The following is a 20730-nucleotide window of genomic DNA, read 5'->3' as shown; positions in this document are numbered from 1 at the left end:
ACAACAGCGTGTTTTCTGGCAATCTCTTTGGGTAACTTAATATATGATGAAGCTTGTATTGGTGAAAACTTATTAATGTTTGCTTCGAGGTGTAAGATTTTTTCCAAACTCCAACCGGAATCTTTTTCTTGCATCTCAGATGCCTTTGCGGTTATAATTTCTTTAATCTTATCAAACAAATCATCTAGATCTGATGATATAGTCACAACTTCTGCTTTGGTATTAAATGATTTTATATCACGTTTGTCTTTATCCGGAATAACGTACAAACCATATAACTCAAAATTTATTTTAACCGCTATGTGTTTATTTAAGACCTGAGATATATATGAAATTACGTTTGGCTTAACTTCTGAAAAAAAGTCTGCAAAATCTATATAATCCCGCTTGGTTGAAAATCGGTATGTACATATTCTGCCATTCAGCCCAAACTTCAATTGTTCTACACAATCTTCTACAACAAGTCCAACTACTTTGTGGGTGTTTTTTCTAATGTGACCAGCAAAACCTTTTCTAGAGATAAGCTGTTTACATATTGGGCACTTTACAATATCAGACTTGTTTTTTATTTGATTGTTTGCATCAGACTTCAAATTAGTTGCACCGTCCATAGATAAATTTGTTGCAGTTTATTGATCTATATTCTCCATCTTTAGTCTTTTGTATCTGTTTTCTGTAATATTTTTAGTGGTAGTGTTCGAAGTAGTTGCTTCTTCCATAAATGAATGTGCTGCAGTTTTTTCACTACTTTCCCCCATCTTGGGTCTCTTGTATTTGTTTTCTGTAGCATTTTTAGTAGTAGTATTCGAAGTAGTTGCTTCTTTCATAGATGAATGTGCTGCAGTTTTTTTTTCAACCATATTCACAATCTTTCGTTTTTTGGATTTGTTTTCTGCTATATTTTCAGTAGCAGAAATCAAAGTAGATGAATGTGTTTCAGTAAAGTTAGTACTATCAGCGTTATTCAGGTCCTCTTTATTTTTATTGCATTTACTTTGTGTTAAGTTATTTTTAAAATCATAAAACTTTTTTTCTGGAAATGTGGTCGCTTTCATATATCTGGCATCTCTTTTTGAATATATGTAAAGGTCTTGTGTGTTACTTGATAAGTTCCGCATTGGGCAACTTTCTCTGAGATGACGGTTTAGTGAATTTTTGGATAAACTTCGTTTTAAACATTGGGGACATTCCATTCTTTTGACCCTATCTCAAACTTGGTTAATAAGAAACTAAATGATATTCACTATAATTACGGTATATATTTTTTTAAAATAACTAACAAATTGACTTAATTGATATACTAAAATATTTCTCATCCCCATCACTAATTTCTTTTAAGACGTTGTCTCCTTAGCTACACTACTAATTTTTTTGAGCTGAAACCGGCATATGACATCTACTAATTTTTCATAAAATTCTAAAATTGTTTTAACTGTTTTATTAAAGTATTTACTATAGGACAAGATAGGAATTTAAATGATATTCACTATAACCACGTCATATATTTTTAAAAACTAAAAGGTAAACACCATATGATATAACTAACCTAAAATAATAGATAAAATAATAGATGTAGATATTCTCTTCATAGAAACTACTAGAATTGATTTAGTTGATTGACTAACATTTTTTTTAATTGTTTCATCTTTGAAGCTGATGAAGCTTTTGCATTTATTAATTTCTTTCGTGAATTTTTTAATATCTGCAATTCTTTGTCTGCAATATTTATTTTTGCGTCTATTTCCGTTATTTCATGAACTGTTTTGTGGAAATTTGTATTATGTGATGCAAGTTGTGTAATATTATCATCCAAATTATTTTTGTATGATTTTAATGTTGTAATTAATTCTTCGTAACTTAAATGGTCCAATTTTACCTTATTTTTCGTATGTTCTTTGACGATGCTCTTCACGTCGCTTCCACTTTTGGTATTGGCAGAGGTGGTGCTGATGGTTGGATGGTTTTTCACGTCGCTTCCAGTATTGTCAGAGGTAGTGCTGATGGTTGGATGGTTTTTCACGTCGCTTCCAGTATTGTCAGAGGTGGTGTTGATGGTTGGATGGCTTTTCACGTCACTTCCACTATTGGGCTGGTGGTTGGGTACTCCACTACTGCAAAAATCTCCGTTTTCAGTCCAATCGATTTGCCTATTTTCTATGGCGTCAAGTACTTGGGAAATCTACGAACAAAAATACAAGTTATAAGAGACCTTACCATCGTAAATGCTAAACGGTAAAAAAATACATTTTCTATACACACTCTGCTAAACTAAACAACCAAAGGCCTAATTCAAAAAATTAGGAACATTATAAATAAGGAAAGCAGCTATTTTTTGAATAAAAAAAATATACAATGCAGATACTACTGGAAAAAAAATAGACATTCTATAAAATCGTTTACCAACTAAACTGTAAAAAATGAACACCTATAAACAACAATAAATCAGTAGGATAGACGGTAGAAGGTATAGAATATATATAGACATATAGACAGGATACATGAATAATATGTTCATAGGAAAGCTTTAAAATACATACCAGCTAAAAAAAAGATAAATCAAAAGGTACACAAAGAGCATTATCTGAAAACTATTTCTTGGAGATTGGGGTTACACATAAACAAATAGAAAAAACCTAATAGAAAATAATGATAATTATACAGAGTGAATTTTATGTATGGAAACACTCAATTATCTCGAAAACGGCTTACACGATTTTTACAGATTTTGGTAAGTATAGGTTTTCTAATGCGACCGATATTATAGTGCTAATTATATTGTTGTCATATTTTCCATTTTTCTGGAAATCTAATGAACTTTCTTATTTTAAATGGAACACCCTGTATATTTTTTTCGTTTTGAAGTCCTTAAGAAATGCTGAATATTTTTCATGTTATATTCTCTATACCTAAATACCATAATTTCGGAGTTATTGCTACATTTATTATAAAAAAAATTTAAACAAATTATAAAAATCAATTTTTTGGCCCGGTTAAACACTACTTTAGGTTGTTTGGATCATGGGAAACAAAAAAAGATCTTTTGTAATTTTTCTCTAAAATTAATCGTTTCCGAGTTATAAACAATTTAAAACTGAAAAAAATCGAATATTGATGATTTTCAAGGCTGAAGAACACAAATAAACAATTTTATGTTTGAAACTGCGAAGTACCCAAATTCAAGCTCAAGCCTTATTTTATCAGATACCGATAAGTAATTTAAGATTATTTTATTTTAAAACATTGTTATTTTAGTAGTTAATGCAGCCCGATCGCCCGTCCTCTCATATGCACTTCAAAAAATTAAAAAGCAATGTTTTAGAATAAAAAGAGACCAAAAATCTTATGGCAAGCTATCAGAAGAAGAGTTGGACTTGAATTTAGGTACTCTATAGTTTCAAAAATTATATTTTTCACCTGTGTTTTAGAACCTTGAAAATCGTCATTATTCGATTTTTTTCAGTTTTAAATTGTTTATAACTCGGAAACGATTAATTTTAGAGAAAAATTACAAAAGATCTTTTTTTGTTCCCCATGATCCAAACAGCCTAAAATAGTGTTTAACCGGGCCAAAAAAAAATTGATTTTTATAATTTGTTTAAATTTTTTTATAATAAATGTAGCAATAACTTCGAAATTATGGTATTTAGGTATGGGGAATATAACATAAAAAATAATCAGCATTTCTTAAGGACTTCAAAACGCAAAAATATACAGGTTGTTCCATTTGAAATAAGAAAGTTCATTAGATTTCCAGAAAAACGGAAAATATGACAACAATGTAATTAGCACTATAATATTGAACGCATTAGAAAACTCCTACCTACCGAAATCTATAAAAATCGTGCAAGTCGTTTTCGAGATAATTGAGTGTTTCCATACATAAAACTCACTCTGTATTGTAAATTTTCTTAGACTCTAGTATTTTTTAGGACTCTTTTCTAGAAGAAGAAAACATCGATATAGAACAATCACGGAGTTATATATTTAAATATAAAAAATGGAATCCTTACAAAATAAGCTGGTAATTCTGTCTTATATAAGACAGAAAAAAAAAGTCGCTGATGCGGTACAAAAATCATTAAAGTTGAAATGGGAATACGCTGGCCGTGTAGCTAGGAGCGATCTAAACAAATGGCACAGAACAATTCTTACCTGAAGACCATACAAACACAAAAGACCCAGAGGCAGACCTCCTATGAGATGAACAGATGATCTGAAACGGACTTACGGGAAAAATTGGCTATAAGTAGCGTACAATAAAAAACAATGGAAAGGAAGACTTGAAACTCCTGCGAAGAATATATACTTGACTGAATATAAAAAAGAAAAAAAACGTTTTGAGACGTACTGGAAAAGACCTCCAAAAAAAGGTGTCAGAAATCTATCAGAAATCAAACATACTACTTTACAAAAGAAATAAAATCTATAAATTATCTTTCTACAAAAGTTTTAATTGACATTCAGTAAAATTAGTACAATTTTGGAGAAAATTTATTTACAAAATTAAAGGAAAACTCTTACCGTTAAATCAATTTCTGGATTTTCGTCAAACCATTCCTGAGGTTCTGGAGCTAAAATTTGGATGTCAGAGAGAATATTAATATGAGACATAACTTACAAACTGTAAATATTTATTTTTAAATCGTCTCTTTTATACTCGATATTTTTGCAGAAGAAATCGAGGGTAGAAGGCTAACCAGATTTTGGAAATATACTGAAATCATATTATGATATAAGTGCTGTAAGGATTAAAATCGAATGTACTTTAATCTCATTACGGGAAAGGAATATTAAAAGAAAATAGTCTTGTGCTACATATTACATAAACTCGGTTAGGTAATATGCGAAATATCGCAGACAATTAGGGCAGGTTTAATTAATTGCATATAATTAATGTCAATTGAACTCTGGTTTCTTCTGAAAATACATTTATTTTAGAGATTATTGTCTTTTTATGTAAATCACGTTTTACATTTTTTTTTTGTTCCGAAAAATTCTTAATAAAACAGTAAAAATATAAGGTACTATTAATGGTTATTCAAATCTCATTTTCAAGTGGTATTTGTATTATATATTAAATTAGAAAATCGGGGCATTCTTATTAGACAAAATAGATTAAAGTGGGGGGTCTCTACAGCAATAGGCGGTATGTTCTCATAAATCTACAGTGGTAGGAGGGAATGGGTAATATTCTCATTATATTTCCAGTGGTAGGAGGCACTGGGTAATGTTCTTATTATGTCTAAATGTGTGGGAGGTATTCTCGTTAAAATTACAAGGGTAGGAGGCACTGGGTACTATTCTCATTATATTTAAATGTGCGGGGGGGGGGGGGTATTGTCGTTAAATTTAAAAGAGTAGGAGGTATTTTTATTCTATTTGACGGGGGTGGGAGGTATTCTCATTATATTAAAAGGGGGTAGGAGGCACATAAGTGGAGGGAGGTACACAAGTGGTGGGAGGTACACAAGTAGTGGGAGGTACACAAGTAGTGGGAGGTACGTAAGTGGTGGGGGGTACACAATTTTTGGATTCTCTATTTGATATATTCTCTAATATACTCTACTGAAGCAATACTGAAACAAGATCCGCACAAGAGTTTAAACACGTGCGTTTTGTCTTCTCAGCAGTTTAGTATTTTGGACAGTTTACATAATTGAATAATTGTATAAATTTTACAACACAAACTAAGGAATGTGACACATTCGACATTTTTAGCGTTGTACAAATATTAACTTCAGTTATATTTATTTATACAATACAATACAGAAGTATGGAATATAAATACTTGTTTCTTTAATAGACAGAAATTATAGGTATGGTATAAATAATGTAGATCTGATAAAAATAGTTTTACTAATTGTTGCATTACATGTTTATTAATGCTTTAGATAAGATGTAACTAAACGATAAAAAACAAGTGCAGCTTTAATTTTATTTTGATGTAAATAATAACAATAATTACTTCCATAAAAATTTTTCCTTGTATAAGTACAGGGTGAGTCACCACTAACGGGACGGAAGATTACAGCGAAAGAGTAAAAATTTTTAAATTATTAGTCTGTAACTTGATAAAACCTACATTATAAAATTATTTTAAAATATACAGGATGTCCCAATAAATTGCAGCTTATTACAGGATGTCTCAATAAATTGCGACGTATCGAAGTTATATTTTTTATTCTTATTCTTCTTCCTTATCCTCTTTATAAGCAATCCGGCTTGTTCATTGGCGGATTGATACTTCTATGGAAGGTTGTCACTCCATCTTTTGCAAGGTTGGCCGATACTTCTTCTACCGATTGGTGATTTATCTCTTACTATTTTGAGCACACGTGAATCCTCCATTCTTCTTATGTGGCTATTCCATTATTTTTTTCTATTTAGTGTCCATTCGTTTATATACTGTACGTTACATTTTACTTTAGATTTTATTAACTTACAAGCTATATTTAAAATTTTTTCGAACCTTTTACCCTTTCGCTGTAATCTTCCGTCCCATTAGTGGTGACTGATGACTCACCCTGTATATTAGTATACAACAATTAGTTGCAATTTTTCGCACTATTACCTAATTTTCACTTTTTGTCTGACTATTACTTACACACTTTTCGGATTTGGCACTTTGTGTCCGCCGATTTTCACGTTATCATATAATTTACTCACTCCATATTAACATCACCCTCATCTTCTCTATCATTGGGTGCGTTCGGAAGACGTCAGCGGTTGAATGTAAGCACAAAATTAAAAGAAAATTACTTCAAAACCGGAACTAAAAAATCAAGCGCGACTTTTCAATCCCTTCCGGTTAGAACTTTTTAACCGGAAATGATATAAAAACCAAAAGTATACATTTGCTTTCATCTTGCTAAGGCACGTCGAATAATATATCTCGTATACCGTTTCGGTGACTTTAAAACAGTAACTTCTGATTCCAACACTAAATCCGAAAGTCCGACGTAAAATTTCTTATCTTTAGTACTATCCTTGGGTTATAAACTTTCATTCGACGCCTCTTTTGTCATTCTATCTGTATTAATAGTGGAGGAGTTATATTCGGGGACGAACGGATAGACGGACAGACAGTCATGAAACCGGATATATATATATATATATATATATATATATATATATATATATATATATATATATATATATATTTGTTCTCGTCTTGCTAAGGCGCGTCGAATAATATATCGCTTATACTATTTCGGTGACTTTAAAACGGTACTTCCGGTCGCAAATTTAAAACCGGAAATCCGAGTTCAAATTTTTCATCTTTGATACCATCCTTGGGTTATAAGCTTTCATTCGACACCTCATTTGTCATTCCATCCGTATTAATAACGGAGGAGATATATTTGCGAACGGACGGACAGACGCACAGACAGTCATGAAACCGGATGAATATATTTGTTTTCCTCTTGCTAAGGCGCGTCGAATAATATATCGCTTGTACTATTCCGGTGAGTTGAAAACAGTACTTCCGGTTGTATTTCTAAAACCGGAAGTTCTAGGTCAAATTCCTCACCATTAGTAGGTACCATTCTTGGGTTATTAGCTTTTATTCGACGCCGCATTTGTCATTCTAGCTGGTATAGTAAAGGAGGAGTTGTGTTTACCGACAGACGGACGTGGATAATTCAACATTTTCACATTTTTTCAAAACTGGATGAAAACCATATTTTAACCAGTGCAAAAAGTTTGTTCAATGTCGGCAGTAAATTTTTAAAGAATTACGGGCCTTAGTCCTCCTTCCGCAGTGAACTCCTCCTAAATACTACGTTGGCCACGGTTGCCAAGTCTACGACGCTCAGAAGTGGCAAGATCAAAACTTGAGTTTATTTAATGGACGCTGAGAAATCGTAAACATAAAATGTAGTATACCTAAAAGTATACGTATATTGAAAAGAGCGCCTCTGGTGATAAACAGTTAACACTACTTTATACGCTACAGTATACGAAAAGTTTACTTAACTATCTTTTAAGCGTCCGAAATAATTTCGCTTAATGATTGATTATAGTCATCTAAGTTCTTCTGTACATGAAGAGAACTTGTGCACTCGTATTATTAGTCAACGGCATCAAAAAGAAGAAGAAGTATTCTAAGAAAACTGACCAATGACAAATTTTTATTAAGGTTTCATCTCGGCGTCCGTATACGGAGTGGATAGTTATCGGGCAATGTATGGACGCTAGGAAGATAGTAGGATATATATATATATATATATATATATATATATATATATATATATATATATATATATATTCACATTCACTTTACGAGTATTAGCCAATGATTTTACTTATTTATTTTTATATTTGTACTCGATTATCCAACATCATTATATATATATATATATATATATATATATATATATATATATATATATATTTTATATATTTATATATATATATATATATATATATATATATATATATATTTGTAATTGTATATTTTAGAATATAATAAATTTAGAATTAAAAATACATATATATATATATATATATATATATATATATATATATATATATATATATATATATAAACAAAAGATGTAAATCTTTGAAACACACTCAGTGATCAAAAGATCTAAGTTATTGGTTTACCGACCAAACGTAACTAAATCAAACAAATGAAATAGAGAATGTGGAAAAATCCCCTTACGAACAATTCACACATCCACCATTTCAGGTTGGGAAAAATTTCTTGAATAGAATCAAAGATCCAAACACCTGTTCTTAAAAATGTGTTTCGCCCTCTTCAACCTCTCTGGGCTTATCAATAAAGATGAGAGGTTGAATATCTTTAGATCTTTAGAGGTTGATATATATATATATATATATATATATATATATATATATATATATATATATATATATATATATATATATATATATATATATATATATACATCCTACTATCAATTTGGCATCGATACATTATGCATTTACCATCGATTTGGCATCGTCTTGCAAAGTGGCATCTGTATATCGATGCCACTTTACACTACCTTAATAACTTTTTTTCTGCACTTGTTACCAGAAGTCTAATCAACTCGGTAGTTAGAGATTTGATTTCTTGATGTTACTTTAATATATCAGCTTTCTTTGTTTATCCCTTACTAAGTTATATACGTTTATTCCATAAAATGTTTGAGTCCAAAATGATGGTACAGTGAAAATATTATATACAATTAGTTCAGTGTTTTACCGTTTTGTCGCTGCCGCTATATACATGAAAACGTATATCCCACTTTCATTATCAATCATTTTGGCATCAGAAATTTGGCATCACTGTTGAATATAATATTATCCACACCGAAAAATAGGCAATTTGAGAATGTATATATTATTTTCATCAACAAATCATTCTGGCATCATGTTGTTTTCACCCAATTTTGAAAAAATGTGAAAACTTTGTATTATCCACGTCCGTCTGTCCGTCCGTCTGTCTGTAATCACAACTCCTCCGTCAACATACCAGCTAGAATGACAAATGAGGTGTCAACTGAAAGCTGATAATCCAAGGATGGTACTAAAGGTGAGATATTTGACCTTGGCGGTCTGTTTGTCGGTCTGTCCGACCGCGAATATAATTCCTCCATCATTATACCAGGTAGAATGACAAATGAGGTGTCAAATGAAAGCTTATAATCCAAGCATGGTACTAAAGGTGAGATATTTGACCTTTTTTTTTTTTTTTTTTTTTTTTTTGGGAGGTGAGAATCTTCTAAAGACTTCTGGGAAGGTGTCCCAGGTGTGTTGGATTCAACTCTCTACGCCTAACCGTAGCAAGCCGCCTACCAACTAAACTCACCTCCTCTTTCTCCAACCGGCGGGCCAGGAACCGACCTTAGCGGGCATAGCTCTGACCCACCAGCTTTGCTCGTCACCCCATCTAGCACTCTCTGCGTGCGCTCTGTGACTGTCATGACAACCCGGTTTCGCCACCCCATCCACGCATGCAGCCAGCCAGGGTCCGTAAGGCAACCAACCTATCTGTATGATAATGGGTGAGGAGGCGCGACCACGCTATCATCCCATCCACCGTAAACTGGCAAAGAATTACTAAACAGCCAGTGAGAACAACTAAACTTTCATTCCCCACCCCCTGTAGGAGTGGCCCATTCATCTATACACTCACAACATAAGATATAAACACATGAAAAACAAAACATCTAACATTTACTAACACTAGGATTAAAAATCCTTTTATTTTAAAGGACACTGCCCCGGCAGAAGTGGGAGTTGTATATTGACTGCCCACCCCGGTCGGTGCAAAACGACACATGTTCAAAAGAAATACAAACAGATTATCTTTGTTGGAGTCTCCTCTCTCTTTCTTCCTTATGCTTCATCGTTTCAGTGACAAATCCAATGATCAAGTCAAACATTTTTTCATTCATAATGGCTTTATGCATTAATTCTTGGGGCTCACCCAGAGGGGACCCCATCCTCAGCTGCAGCGAGGTTCGCCCTGCATGATATACAGGGCATACGAATATCACGTGGTACGCGTCATCTACCACTCCACACTCGGTACACAGATCGTCCTCAGTCTTTCTTATACGATATGTATATGCCCGAAAGGATCCATGGCCCGTCAAAAATTGTGTGAAATAATAGTTAACGCGCCTGTGTCTGCATTCATACCACCTCACTACATCAGGGATAAGGGTCCTCGTCCAGGCGGCTTTGCCTGTTTCTCTTGACCACTGATCCTGCCAACTTTCCAGGCTTCTTCTTCTTTCTTCTGGTCCTGAACTTATAGCTCCGTTACCCCTTCGATGCATTCGTACCCTCTCCTCTGTCAGAATGTGCACCGGCACAGCTCCGGCCACTACCTGTAGAGCAACGGTTGATACGGTTCTGTACGCGCTGCACACTCTGATCAGGGGTTTTCTTTGTGCTCTGAGAAGCATGTCTCTGTATTTGGCTTTATTTACAACTTCATGCCATACTGGAGCCCCGTATAATATTATTGACATAATGGATTGTAGCATTACTGCCCGTTTGTGTGATCCAGGGCCTCCTATATTCGGCATTAATTTTTGTAGGACTGAGGTCCTTGCCTCCGCTTTCCGACATGCTTCATGTATATGTGGGCCGAATGACCTTCTGTCGTCGAAGATTATTCCCAAATACTTAACTGTTTTCTGGGGTTTTAGTTCGGAGCCTCTGAACCGAAAATTAATGTCTTTTCGATCCCGCCGTCCCCTCAAGATAATTATCTCAGTCTTTTCTACTGCCAATTTTAAATCGTTGTTCTCTATCCATTTCGCGGTTTTTTCTATTGCTGTGTTTACTTTATGTATGATGCCCCGACTCGTGTCGTCCTCGATTAGTAGGGCTAGGTCGTCTGCGTATGCTATTGCCCTTACTCCTAGTGTTCTATTTACCTCTAGTACCCCATTGTATAATATGTTCCATAATGTGGGTCCCAGGACTGACCCTTGGGGTACTCCAGCAGTCATATTCATCTTATTTTTCTTCGTTATGCATACGCTTCTTTCCGATAGGTAGTCCTTTATTATATTGGACATGTAATCCGGGGCCCCCAGCTCGACAATCCTGTCGATGATGAGGCCCCAGTTCGCCGAGTTGAAGGCATTTTTAATGTCCAATAGAACAAGTACCACCCACCTCTTTCTACTTATTTGTGCCGCGTCTCTAATCCAGATCGCTGCGTCTACTGCTGATCGACCTTTTCGAAATCCGAATTGTTGACTGGATAGAGCTCTCTCACTTGCCAATACCCCTTCCAGCCTCTTCTTCACAAGAATTTCATAAAACTTGCCAAGACAGTCTAGAAGGCATATCGGCCTGTAGGAGGATGCCGAGTCGGGGGGTTTCCCAGGCTTGAGTAGCAATACCAGATTTGCTTCCTTTAATTCCCTGGGAAACTCTTGATTCCGCAGTAGATTGTTAAATACTCTTCTGATCAAACCTGGTTTCTCTGTTGCTATTATCTTCAGTGCCTCGGGTGGCAGACCATCGGGGCCGGGAGCTTTACCCGATTTGATTTCCTGACCAGCGGCTTTTATTTCTTCCTCCGTAAACTCCTCCACTACCGTGGGGAAAATCTTCAAGAAAGCTTGCTCCTCCTTGGCAGGAAAGAGAAGTTCCGCAGATTCACGCCGCTGGTCTTCGTCTAGTCTGTATGGGGCGATCATTTTGAGAGACTTCATTGTTATTTTGTATGCGTCTCCCCATATGTCATTTTCTAGCGCGTCTATCAGATTCTGCCACCTTTCCTTTTTCTCTTTCTTTATTTTGTTGTTTAGATTCCTCTTCGCTGTTTTATATATCTCATTGAGCTCGGGGTTGCCCTGGCTTCTTGTGTAATTCCTCCGAGCTCGGAGGCACACTTCCCGTAGTTCTCTTATCTCATCCGTCCACCAATAGGGGGTTCTTTCGTTATTTTTTGTCTTTTCTGTGGCCAACTCAACGGCATTAGCGAGTGTCTTCCTAAGTTGGCCGAGATCTGTAATTGCATCTTCGTCGATTTTTTTAATCTCCGACAGGTACCTGTTTTTGTTTAATATTTTCTCTCTTCGACCTATCGGTTTTCTTAGAACCCTCCCTTTAACCATCACCTCGTACGTTATGTAACAGTGGTAGGTGAATAACTGTTCGTCGAGGACATCCCAATTTTTTATGCGTCTGGATAGCCTTTCGGTTGCAATGGTTACATCAATATGTGATTTGCTAGCCCCTCTTACGAATGTGGGTTTGTTGTTGTTGAGTACATGGAGGCTAGCCTGGGCTATCCATTCATTCCAGAACTCTCCCTTCTCATCATTCATGGGAGAGCCCCATGACCTAGATTTTGCGTTGATGTCCCCGACAATCATTATTTGCTTCTCTCTTGTAGCGATGCTCATTATTTCATCTACTTTTTGTTTGTAGTCTCTGATGGGTATGTTTGGAGATATGTAGCATGCCAGGAGACAAAAATCCTTCATCTTAATGAGAATATAATTTCCGCCCCTGACTATGCCACGCACGCCAAGATCTTTATTTCTGAAGAGCACCGCCACGTTTTTGTTTGTATCCTGCACCCAGCCACCGTCCGACGTTATTTTTTTGTTAGGTTCCGGGACGATGAGTAAGTCTATTTTTAGCGTGCAGGCTTTCGCGTGGACGAGATCGTGTGCCCGTTTTGCGCGGCCCACGTTCACCTGCATTATCCTTATACCAGGTTGATCCTTGAGGTTCATTTTTGGTTCAGTTCCCTAGAGAGTTGACCCGTATCCGTTTGTATATATTGAACACAATAAATATAAATAAAATAAAGGTGTAAATATAAAATGAATAAATAGGTAAATAAATAAATAAAAGATTAAAATGGTATACTGGACAATACACAACACACTAAGATTTTTAAAATTATATGTGAAATTAAATTTTATATAAATAAAATTTATATAAATAAAATGTGTATAGATAAAATTTTCAAATAAATTAAATAAATAAATAAAAATATGTATGATTAAAATCGATAAATTTACCCTATAAAAGGTGATTTCCTGTTTCACTGGTGGGCTGTATACGGACCCACCTCCGTTCATCAGGAAACCACTTCTCACCCTTTCGCTTTTGTTTCTTTTAATGTTTTATGGGTTCCCTTTCCCCTCCCCTGCCGTACACCCACGCCCTATAGGCTGGGCATGTCATGCGGTCCATTCTATGACCCTCTTCCTTACAAGTTAAGCAGTACGCAGTGCTGCTACACTGCACCGCTGTATGCCCGTTTTTAAAGCAGTTGTAGCAGCATGCTACCCTGCTCTCCCCTGTACACTCATAGGTGCTGTGACCATAATGGAGGCACTTATAACACCTTACTGGCGTATGGCGTTCCATTATGGGGCATATAACCCAACCTATTACTATCGTTCTATACCTCCGTAGCTCTTCTGCTTTTGAGGGGCGTACGGCTATGGTCGCCACCTGTTCCCCATGCCTATTTATACGTAGCGTTTTGACATCTATTTCGTCCTCGGGGATACCGGTATATGTTGTTATCGCGCTTATTAGCTGTTCTTCTGTAAACCCAGGGTCTATTGCCGTGATGGAAAAATAATTTTCTTTCTTCCGAACAGCCATGCTCATTCCCGTTATTTTACTGTCCATCTCCTTCTTCAGTTTCTCCGCTGCTCCCTTCCCCTTTAGTTTTACGAGGATGTCTCCCCCTTCTGTTTTTTTTAGCCTATTTACTTTTAAGCCAATCTTCCCTATATCAATTTTCTGATTCATCTCTTTTAATACATCAGTGTATGATTTCCCCCCCGTTTTGATTAGGAGCGCTTCTTCCTGCTCATGCCTCTCCCCTTTATCCATCTCCTTCCCTCTGATAACTATTTCCCATACTATATTTTCTTTTCTCCCCACAAATTCGAAAGCTTTTCGCACATCTTCCTTATTTATCTCGTTGTTAACGATGACTCTAACGGTTTCCGGGGGCTTCTCCCTTTTTTTTATTATATTTATGGCCTTTACAGCCATTTCATACATTCCCTGTTCACCCACTTTGGTTACATATGTGTACCACTGCCTCCTTTGGTTGGCCATAGAGCTTTTCTTTACATTTTCTATGTACTCTATGTCGCCCACTTTGCATTCCTCAATGATTTCTGCTACTTCTTCCCTGAGCGTTCTTATGACGCCCTCTACCCCTCCGTCTTTTATTTCGTTTTTAGTTATTATTATGCATTCTTTTTTTTCAATTGTCTCTTGCAGTCCCCCATGTTCCCACTTCGTTTTTTCAAACACCTTGTCCTCCCATTTCTTCTCGTGGATTTGACTAAAGGTGTCTATGTCTCCTCCCTTGTTTACAATTCCTATTATTTTTTCTGTTTCTTTTCTTTGTCTCTCTTGCTCGATCTTAATTTTACATTGTTCGCATCTTATATTTTTCTCCTCCCCTTGTGTTGTTTGATTTGGGCTAATTTTTCTGTTTTGCATAGAGTTAATTTCCCCTATGAGTTTTTTCATTCTTATTCTTTCGTCCTCTATTGGGCCTTCTGTATTAAGTATATCGAGTATTTGTTTCATTTTCCGTTGGACCTTTTCCCTGTCGGTTTCTTCTGGATATTTTTTGCTTTCTTCAAGTTTTTCTTTTTTGAATTTTTCATTTATCTCAAGGCTGTCCCCTTTTCTTTTTTTCATTTGCTGCATTTCTCTTCTGTCCTCTTCGTCGAACAAAAAGGCTGTTAAAACACTCTCCTCTATATCTTCCCAAGTTCCTCCCCTTTCTTCTTCCGTTTTTTCATCGTGACTTTCTGTGAAGGCTTTCGCTTCCAGGATTTTCACCGAGGGATCTTCCTCTTCTTTCTCTTCCTCCTCTTTTTCTTCTTCTTCTCTTGTATTAATTTCTTCCCCTACAAGTGTCGAGTGCTTTATGGCACCCGACCTGTTTAGTTTAGGCTGTTGATCGTGCCGTTGTAGCAATTCCCTTTCAAACTTTCTCAGCTCATCTTCATCTATTGTGCCGTCTTGCGACTGTTCTTCCCTATTCTCAATTTTACTAATTAATGCGTCGTCATTGTCCTTTTGCCTTTGGTCGTCGTTATTTTTTCCTTTAGGTTTTTTTGAGTTGGTTTTATTCATATGAATTCCCACGAGTCGGGACGTGCTACGCGTCCGACGTGGCAGTGCGCCCTTACCACGTTAAGGCTAGGTTCTTCGGGAGGTCGCCAGGTATCCCGAAGGGATCGTTTGTGATGCTCTAACCCTCGCATCTCTCATATCTTTGGCATGATGCCTTCCACCGTGATAGTGGGGATTATTTTATTGAGGTTTACTCCTCTAGGCTTTTTATCACGGTTGCCTCCGGACGCAGTAGCAGCCTGTATTCACAGGCTACCTGGAATTTCCGCGTAACTGCTGCCTCCACTGTTACGCGGGATTGGGAGTGGATGTGTGTTGGGAAAGGTACTTTGGCGGGGTAAGACATGGCGGCTACTCGTTATGGGTATGTCGAAAAAGATTTCGAATAGAGATTTGTGATCGGAGTTCGACGGCAGAGCCCCCGCATGGTGCGTGGGGCTCCACCATCGACCCCCGGCCACAACGCTGGAGTGGGCGAGATTAACTTTAGGAATTAGAGTAGTCGCAGGGAAGTTGGAGGGTGAAATACGACTGCTGAAGGCGAAGGCGTCGCAACTGCTCGCCTCAGTTGCGCCGCCTTTTAGCGTCCAGCGGCGGTGTCCGGCGACCACCCGGTGCACAGTCGCTGGACGCTGGAACTGTTCTTGGTTTCATCGGTCGTGCTCCCCTCACAATTTTTTAGGGACCACGACCGGTTACTCGGCCCTCCCACCGTCGTCGAGGTAGAATTACAGTCCCAGGGAGAGGAGATATTTGACCTAGGCTGTCTTTCCGTCGGTCCGTACGACCGCGAATATAACTTCTCCGTCATTATACCAGGTAGAATGACAAATGAGGTGTCAAATGAAAGCTTATAATCCAAGGATGGTACTAAAGGTGAGATATTTGACCTAGGCTGTTTTTCCGTCGGTCCGTACGACCGCGAATATAACTCCTCCGTCATTATACCAGGTAGAATGACAAATGAGGTGTCAAATGAAAGCTTATAATCCAAGGATGGTACTAAAGTTGACATATTTGACTTACGCGGTCTGTGCGTCGGCCCCTCGGACCGCGAATATAACTACCAGCTTGAATGATAAATGAGGTGTCAAATAAAAGATTATAATCCAAGGATGGTACTAAAGGTGAGATATTTGACCTATGCTGTCTTTCCGTCGGTCCGTACGACCGCGAATATAACTTCTCCGTCATTATACCAGATAGAATGACAAATGAGGTGTCAAATGAAAGCTGATAATCCAACGATGGTACTAAAGGTGAGATATTTGACCCAGGCTGTCCTTCCGTCGGTCCGTACGACCGGGAATATAACTCCTCCGTCATTATACCAGGTAGAATGACAAATGAGGTGTCAAATGAAAGCTGATAATCCAAGGATGGTACTAAAGGTGAGATATTTGACCTTGGCTGTCTGTCCGTCGGTCTGTCCGACCGCGAATATAACTCCTCGATCATTATACCAGGTAGAATGACAAATGAGGTGTCAAATGAAAGCTTATAATCCAAGGATGGTACTAAAGGTGAGATATTTGACCTAGGCTGTCTTTCCGTCGGTTCGTACGACCGCGAATATAACTCCTCCATCATTATACCAGCTTGAATGATAAATGAGGTGTCAGATGAAAGCTTATGATCCAAGGATGGTACTAAAGGTGAGATATTTGACCTAGGCTGTCTTTCCTTCGGTCCGTACGACCGCGAATATAACTTCTTTGTCATTATACCAGGTAGAATGATAAATGAGGTGTCAGATGAAAGCTTATGATCCAAGGATGGTACTTAAGGTGAGATATTTGACCTAGGCGGTCTGTCCGTCGGTCCGTACGACCGGGAATATAACTCCTCCGTCATTATACCAGGTAGAATGACAAATGAAAGCTTCTAATTCAAGGATGGTACTAAATGTGACATATTTTACTTAGGCGGTCTGTGCGTCGGCCCCTGCGACCGCGAATATAACTCCTCCATTATTATACCAGCTTGAATGATAAATGAGGTGTCAAATAAAAGACTATAATCCAAGGATGGTACTAAAGGTGAGATATTTGACCTAGGCTGTCTTTCCGTCGGTCTGTCCGACCGCGAATATAACTCCTCGATCATTATACCAGGTAGAATGACAAATGAGGTGTCAAATGAAAGCTTCTAATTCAAGGATGGTACTAAATGTGACATATTTTACTTAGGCGGTCTGTGCGTCGGCCCCTCCGACCGCGAATATAACTCCTCCATTATTATACCAGCTTGAATGATAAATGAGGTGTCAAATAAAAGATTATAATCCAAGGATGGTACTAAAGGTGAGATATTTGACCTAGGCTGTCTTTCCGTCGGTCCGTACGACCGCGAATATAACTTCTTCGTCATTATACCAGGTAGAATGACAAATGAGGTGTCAAATGAAAGCTGATAATCCAAGGATGGTACTAAAGGTGAGATATTTGACCTTGGCGGTCTGTCCGTCGGTCTGTCCGACCGCGAATATAACTCCTCGATCATTATACCAGGTAGAATTACAAATGAGGTGTCAAATGAAAGCTTATAATCCAAGGATGGTACTAAAGGTGACATATTTGACTTAGGCGGTCTGTGCGTCGGCCCCTCCGACCGCGAATATAACTCCTCCATTATTATACCAGCTTAAATGATAAATGAGGTGTCAAATAAAAGATTATAATCCAAGGATGGTACTAAAGGTGAGATATTTGACCTAGGCTGTCTTTCCGTCGGTCCGTACGACCGCGAATATAACTTCTCCGTCATTATACCAGGTAGAATGACAAATGAGGTGTCAAATGAAAGCTGATAATCCAAGGATGGTACTAAAGGTGAGATATTTGACCTTGGCGGTCTGTCCGTCGGTCTGTCCGACCGCGAATATAACTCCTCGATCATTATACCAGGTAGAATTACAAATGAGGTGTCAAATGAAAGCTTATAATCCAAGGATGGTACTAAAGGTGACATATTTGACTTAGGCGGTCTGTGCGTCGGCCCCTCCGACCGCGAATATAACTCCTCCATTATTATACCAGCTTGAATGATAAATGAGGTGTCAAATAAAAGATTATAATCCAACGATGGTACTAAAGGTGAGATATTTGACCCAGGCTGTCCTTCCGTCGGTCCGTACGACCGGGAATATAACTCCTCCGTCATTATACCAGGTAGAATGACAAATAAGGTGTCAAATGAAAGCTGATAATCCAAGGATGGTACTAAAGGTGAGATATTTGACCTTGGCGGTCTGTCCGTCGGTCTGTCCGACCTCGAATATAACTCCTCGATCATTATACCAGGTAGAATGACAAATGAGGTGTCAAATGAAAGCTTATAATCCAAGGATGGTACTAAAGGTGAGATATTTGACCTAGGCTGTCTTTCCGTCGGTTCGTACGACCGCGAATATAACTCCTCCATCATTATACCAGCTAGAGTGATAAATGAGGTGTCAAATTAAAGCTTATAATCCAAGGATGGTACTAAAAGGTGAGATATTTGACCTAGGCAATCTTCGGTTCGTACGACCGCCAATATAACTCCTCCGCCATTATACCGGGTAGAATTACAAATGAGGTGACAAATGTCAAAGTTTAGTAAAAATGACTCAAAATTAGTAAATTCGTATATCAATCCACGCAAAGTTACACGTAAAATTCAAATATCGTCTTCCAGTTCTACTTTCGATTACTTTGGGTGAAAACCTAGGACTTACGAAGTCCAATTACTTGTTTTGTTTAAAAATAAGGCATATCATAGACATGCCTTAGGCATCATAGAAGACAATGACACAGAAAAATCAAAACACAGCAGCATGTCAAAAAGGCCTTAGTTATGTCTCTTCGGTCCTGTTAGTCCAATCGTGATGTATAGCACCTCAAATGATAGGATTTGACAAACAGAATACAATGACATAGAAAAATCAAATACAACAGCATGTCAAAAGGGCCTTAGTAGCGTATCTTCGGTCCTATTAGTCCAATCGTGACGTACAGCATCTTAAATAATAGGACTTCATAAATACAATCAAATTTGACACAAACAGATCAAATACAGCAACAAGTCAAAAGGGCCTTTGTTATGTATCTTCGGTCCTATTGGTCCAATCGTGACATACAGCAACTCAAATGATAGGGTTAAACGAACAGAATACAATGACAGAATAATCAATTACAGCAACATGCTAAAAGGGCCTTATTTACGTATCTTCGCTCCTATTGGTCCAATCGTGGAGTACAGCACCTCAAATAACTGGATTTGTCAAATAGAATACAATGACATAGAAAAATCAAATACAGCAGCATGTCAAAAGGGCCTTAGTCTTGTATTTACGGTCCTATTGGTCCAATCGTGATGTACAGCACCTCAAATAATAGTATTTGACAAATAATATAAAATGGCACAGAAAAATCAAATACAGCAACATGTTAAAAGGGCCTTAGTCATGCAGCTTCGCTACAATTGATCCAATCGTGACGTACAGCGCCTCAAACGATGGGATTTAACGGGCAGAATGCGACTGTAGACAAATCAAAATGGCGGCATGTAATAGCACCTTAAAATTGTAGAAATAAAATGGATTAACGCACAGAGGTGTATGACAAATTATGTGACAGTATTTAACAAATTGAATACGATTACATATGTCCAGTTTTTGACAAGTGACTTCTCTACATGATAAACGCGAAAAGGCTCCGTTCGGTCACTGTTCGACATAGGCCTCCCGTTCACTGCATATATCCACTGCTTCCTGAAGCCGTGACATAAGAGGATAAAATTTAACGAATTAAACGACAAAGAAGACTAAACAAGGCAGCGTGCGGGAAAAACAGGACCATCCTTTGTATACTCCACAGGAAAGCATTATATATTCAACGTTAGAATTATGTTATAGTATAAGGGTATATATTTTTAAATGATAAAAATATATTTTTTTATTTAGTACATTCCGTACGTTTTTTAAACATGATCAGGAGAATTTGTTGCCTGAAGTCTATAAAAGAATTTCCTAACAATCCTTGTGTTATGGATAATTTTTGAGAATGTGTTTAAAAGGTAGCTTATATGCTTATTGTTCAATGGTCTTATCACTTTTAAGCGCTTGTCTTTTTGTAG

General features: G+C 37.2%; 2 protein-coding genes across 2 annotated transcripts in view; one reads left to right on the top strand and one right to left on the bottom strand.

The window, feature by feature from the left end:
- LOC126878827 (uncharacterized) overlaps positions 1-20730 on the top strand; it is a 383461-nt gene that overhangs the window by 266533 nt on the left and 96198 nt on the right. The gene's annotated exons all lie outside the window — the stretch shown is intronic.
- On the bottom strand, positions 1483-5289 carry LOC126878828 (uncharacterized). The gene is made up of 2 exons (XM_050641736.1): positions 4522-5289; positions 1483-2179 (listed from the first exon to the last, which is right to left on the bottom strand). Exons 1-2 carry the CDS (start codon positions 4609-4611, stop codon positions 1598-1600), a joined length of 672 nt encoding a protein of 223 aa, XP_050497693.1. The 5' UTR covers positions 4612-5289; the 3' UTR covers positions 1483-1597.

The sequence above is a fragment of the Diabrotica virgifera genome, chromosome 1 (assembly GCF_917563875.1).
Source record: "Diabrotica virgifera virgifera chromosome 1, PGI_DIABVI_V3a".
Lineage (NCBI taxonomy): Eukaryota > Metazoa > Arthropoda > Insecta > Coleoptera > Chrysomelidae > Diabrotica > Diabrotica virgifera.
This window is presented reverse-complemented; position numbering and strand designations above follow the sequence as displayed.

What these genes read in the sequence shown, in the direction of transcription:
- LOC126878828 (XM_050641736.1), bottom strand. Translation starts at nt 4,611, where the DNA reads ATGTCTCATATTAATATTCTCTCTGACATCCAAATTTTAGCTCCAGAA. An exon ending in ATCCAGAAATTGATTTAACG is followed by an intron (nt 2,180 to 4,521) that starts GTAAGAGTTTTC and finishes TTTTGTTCGTAG; the next exon opens with ATTTCCCAAGTACTTGACGC.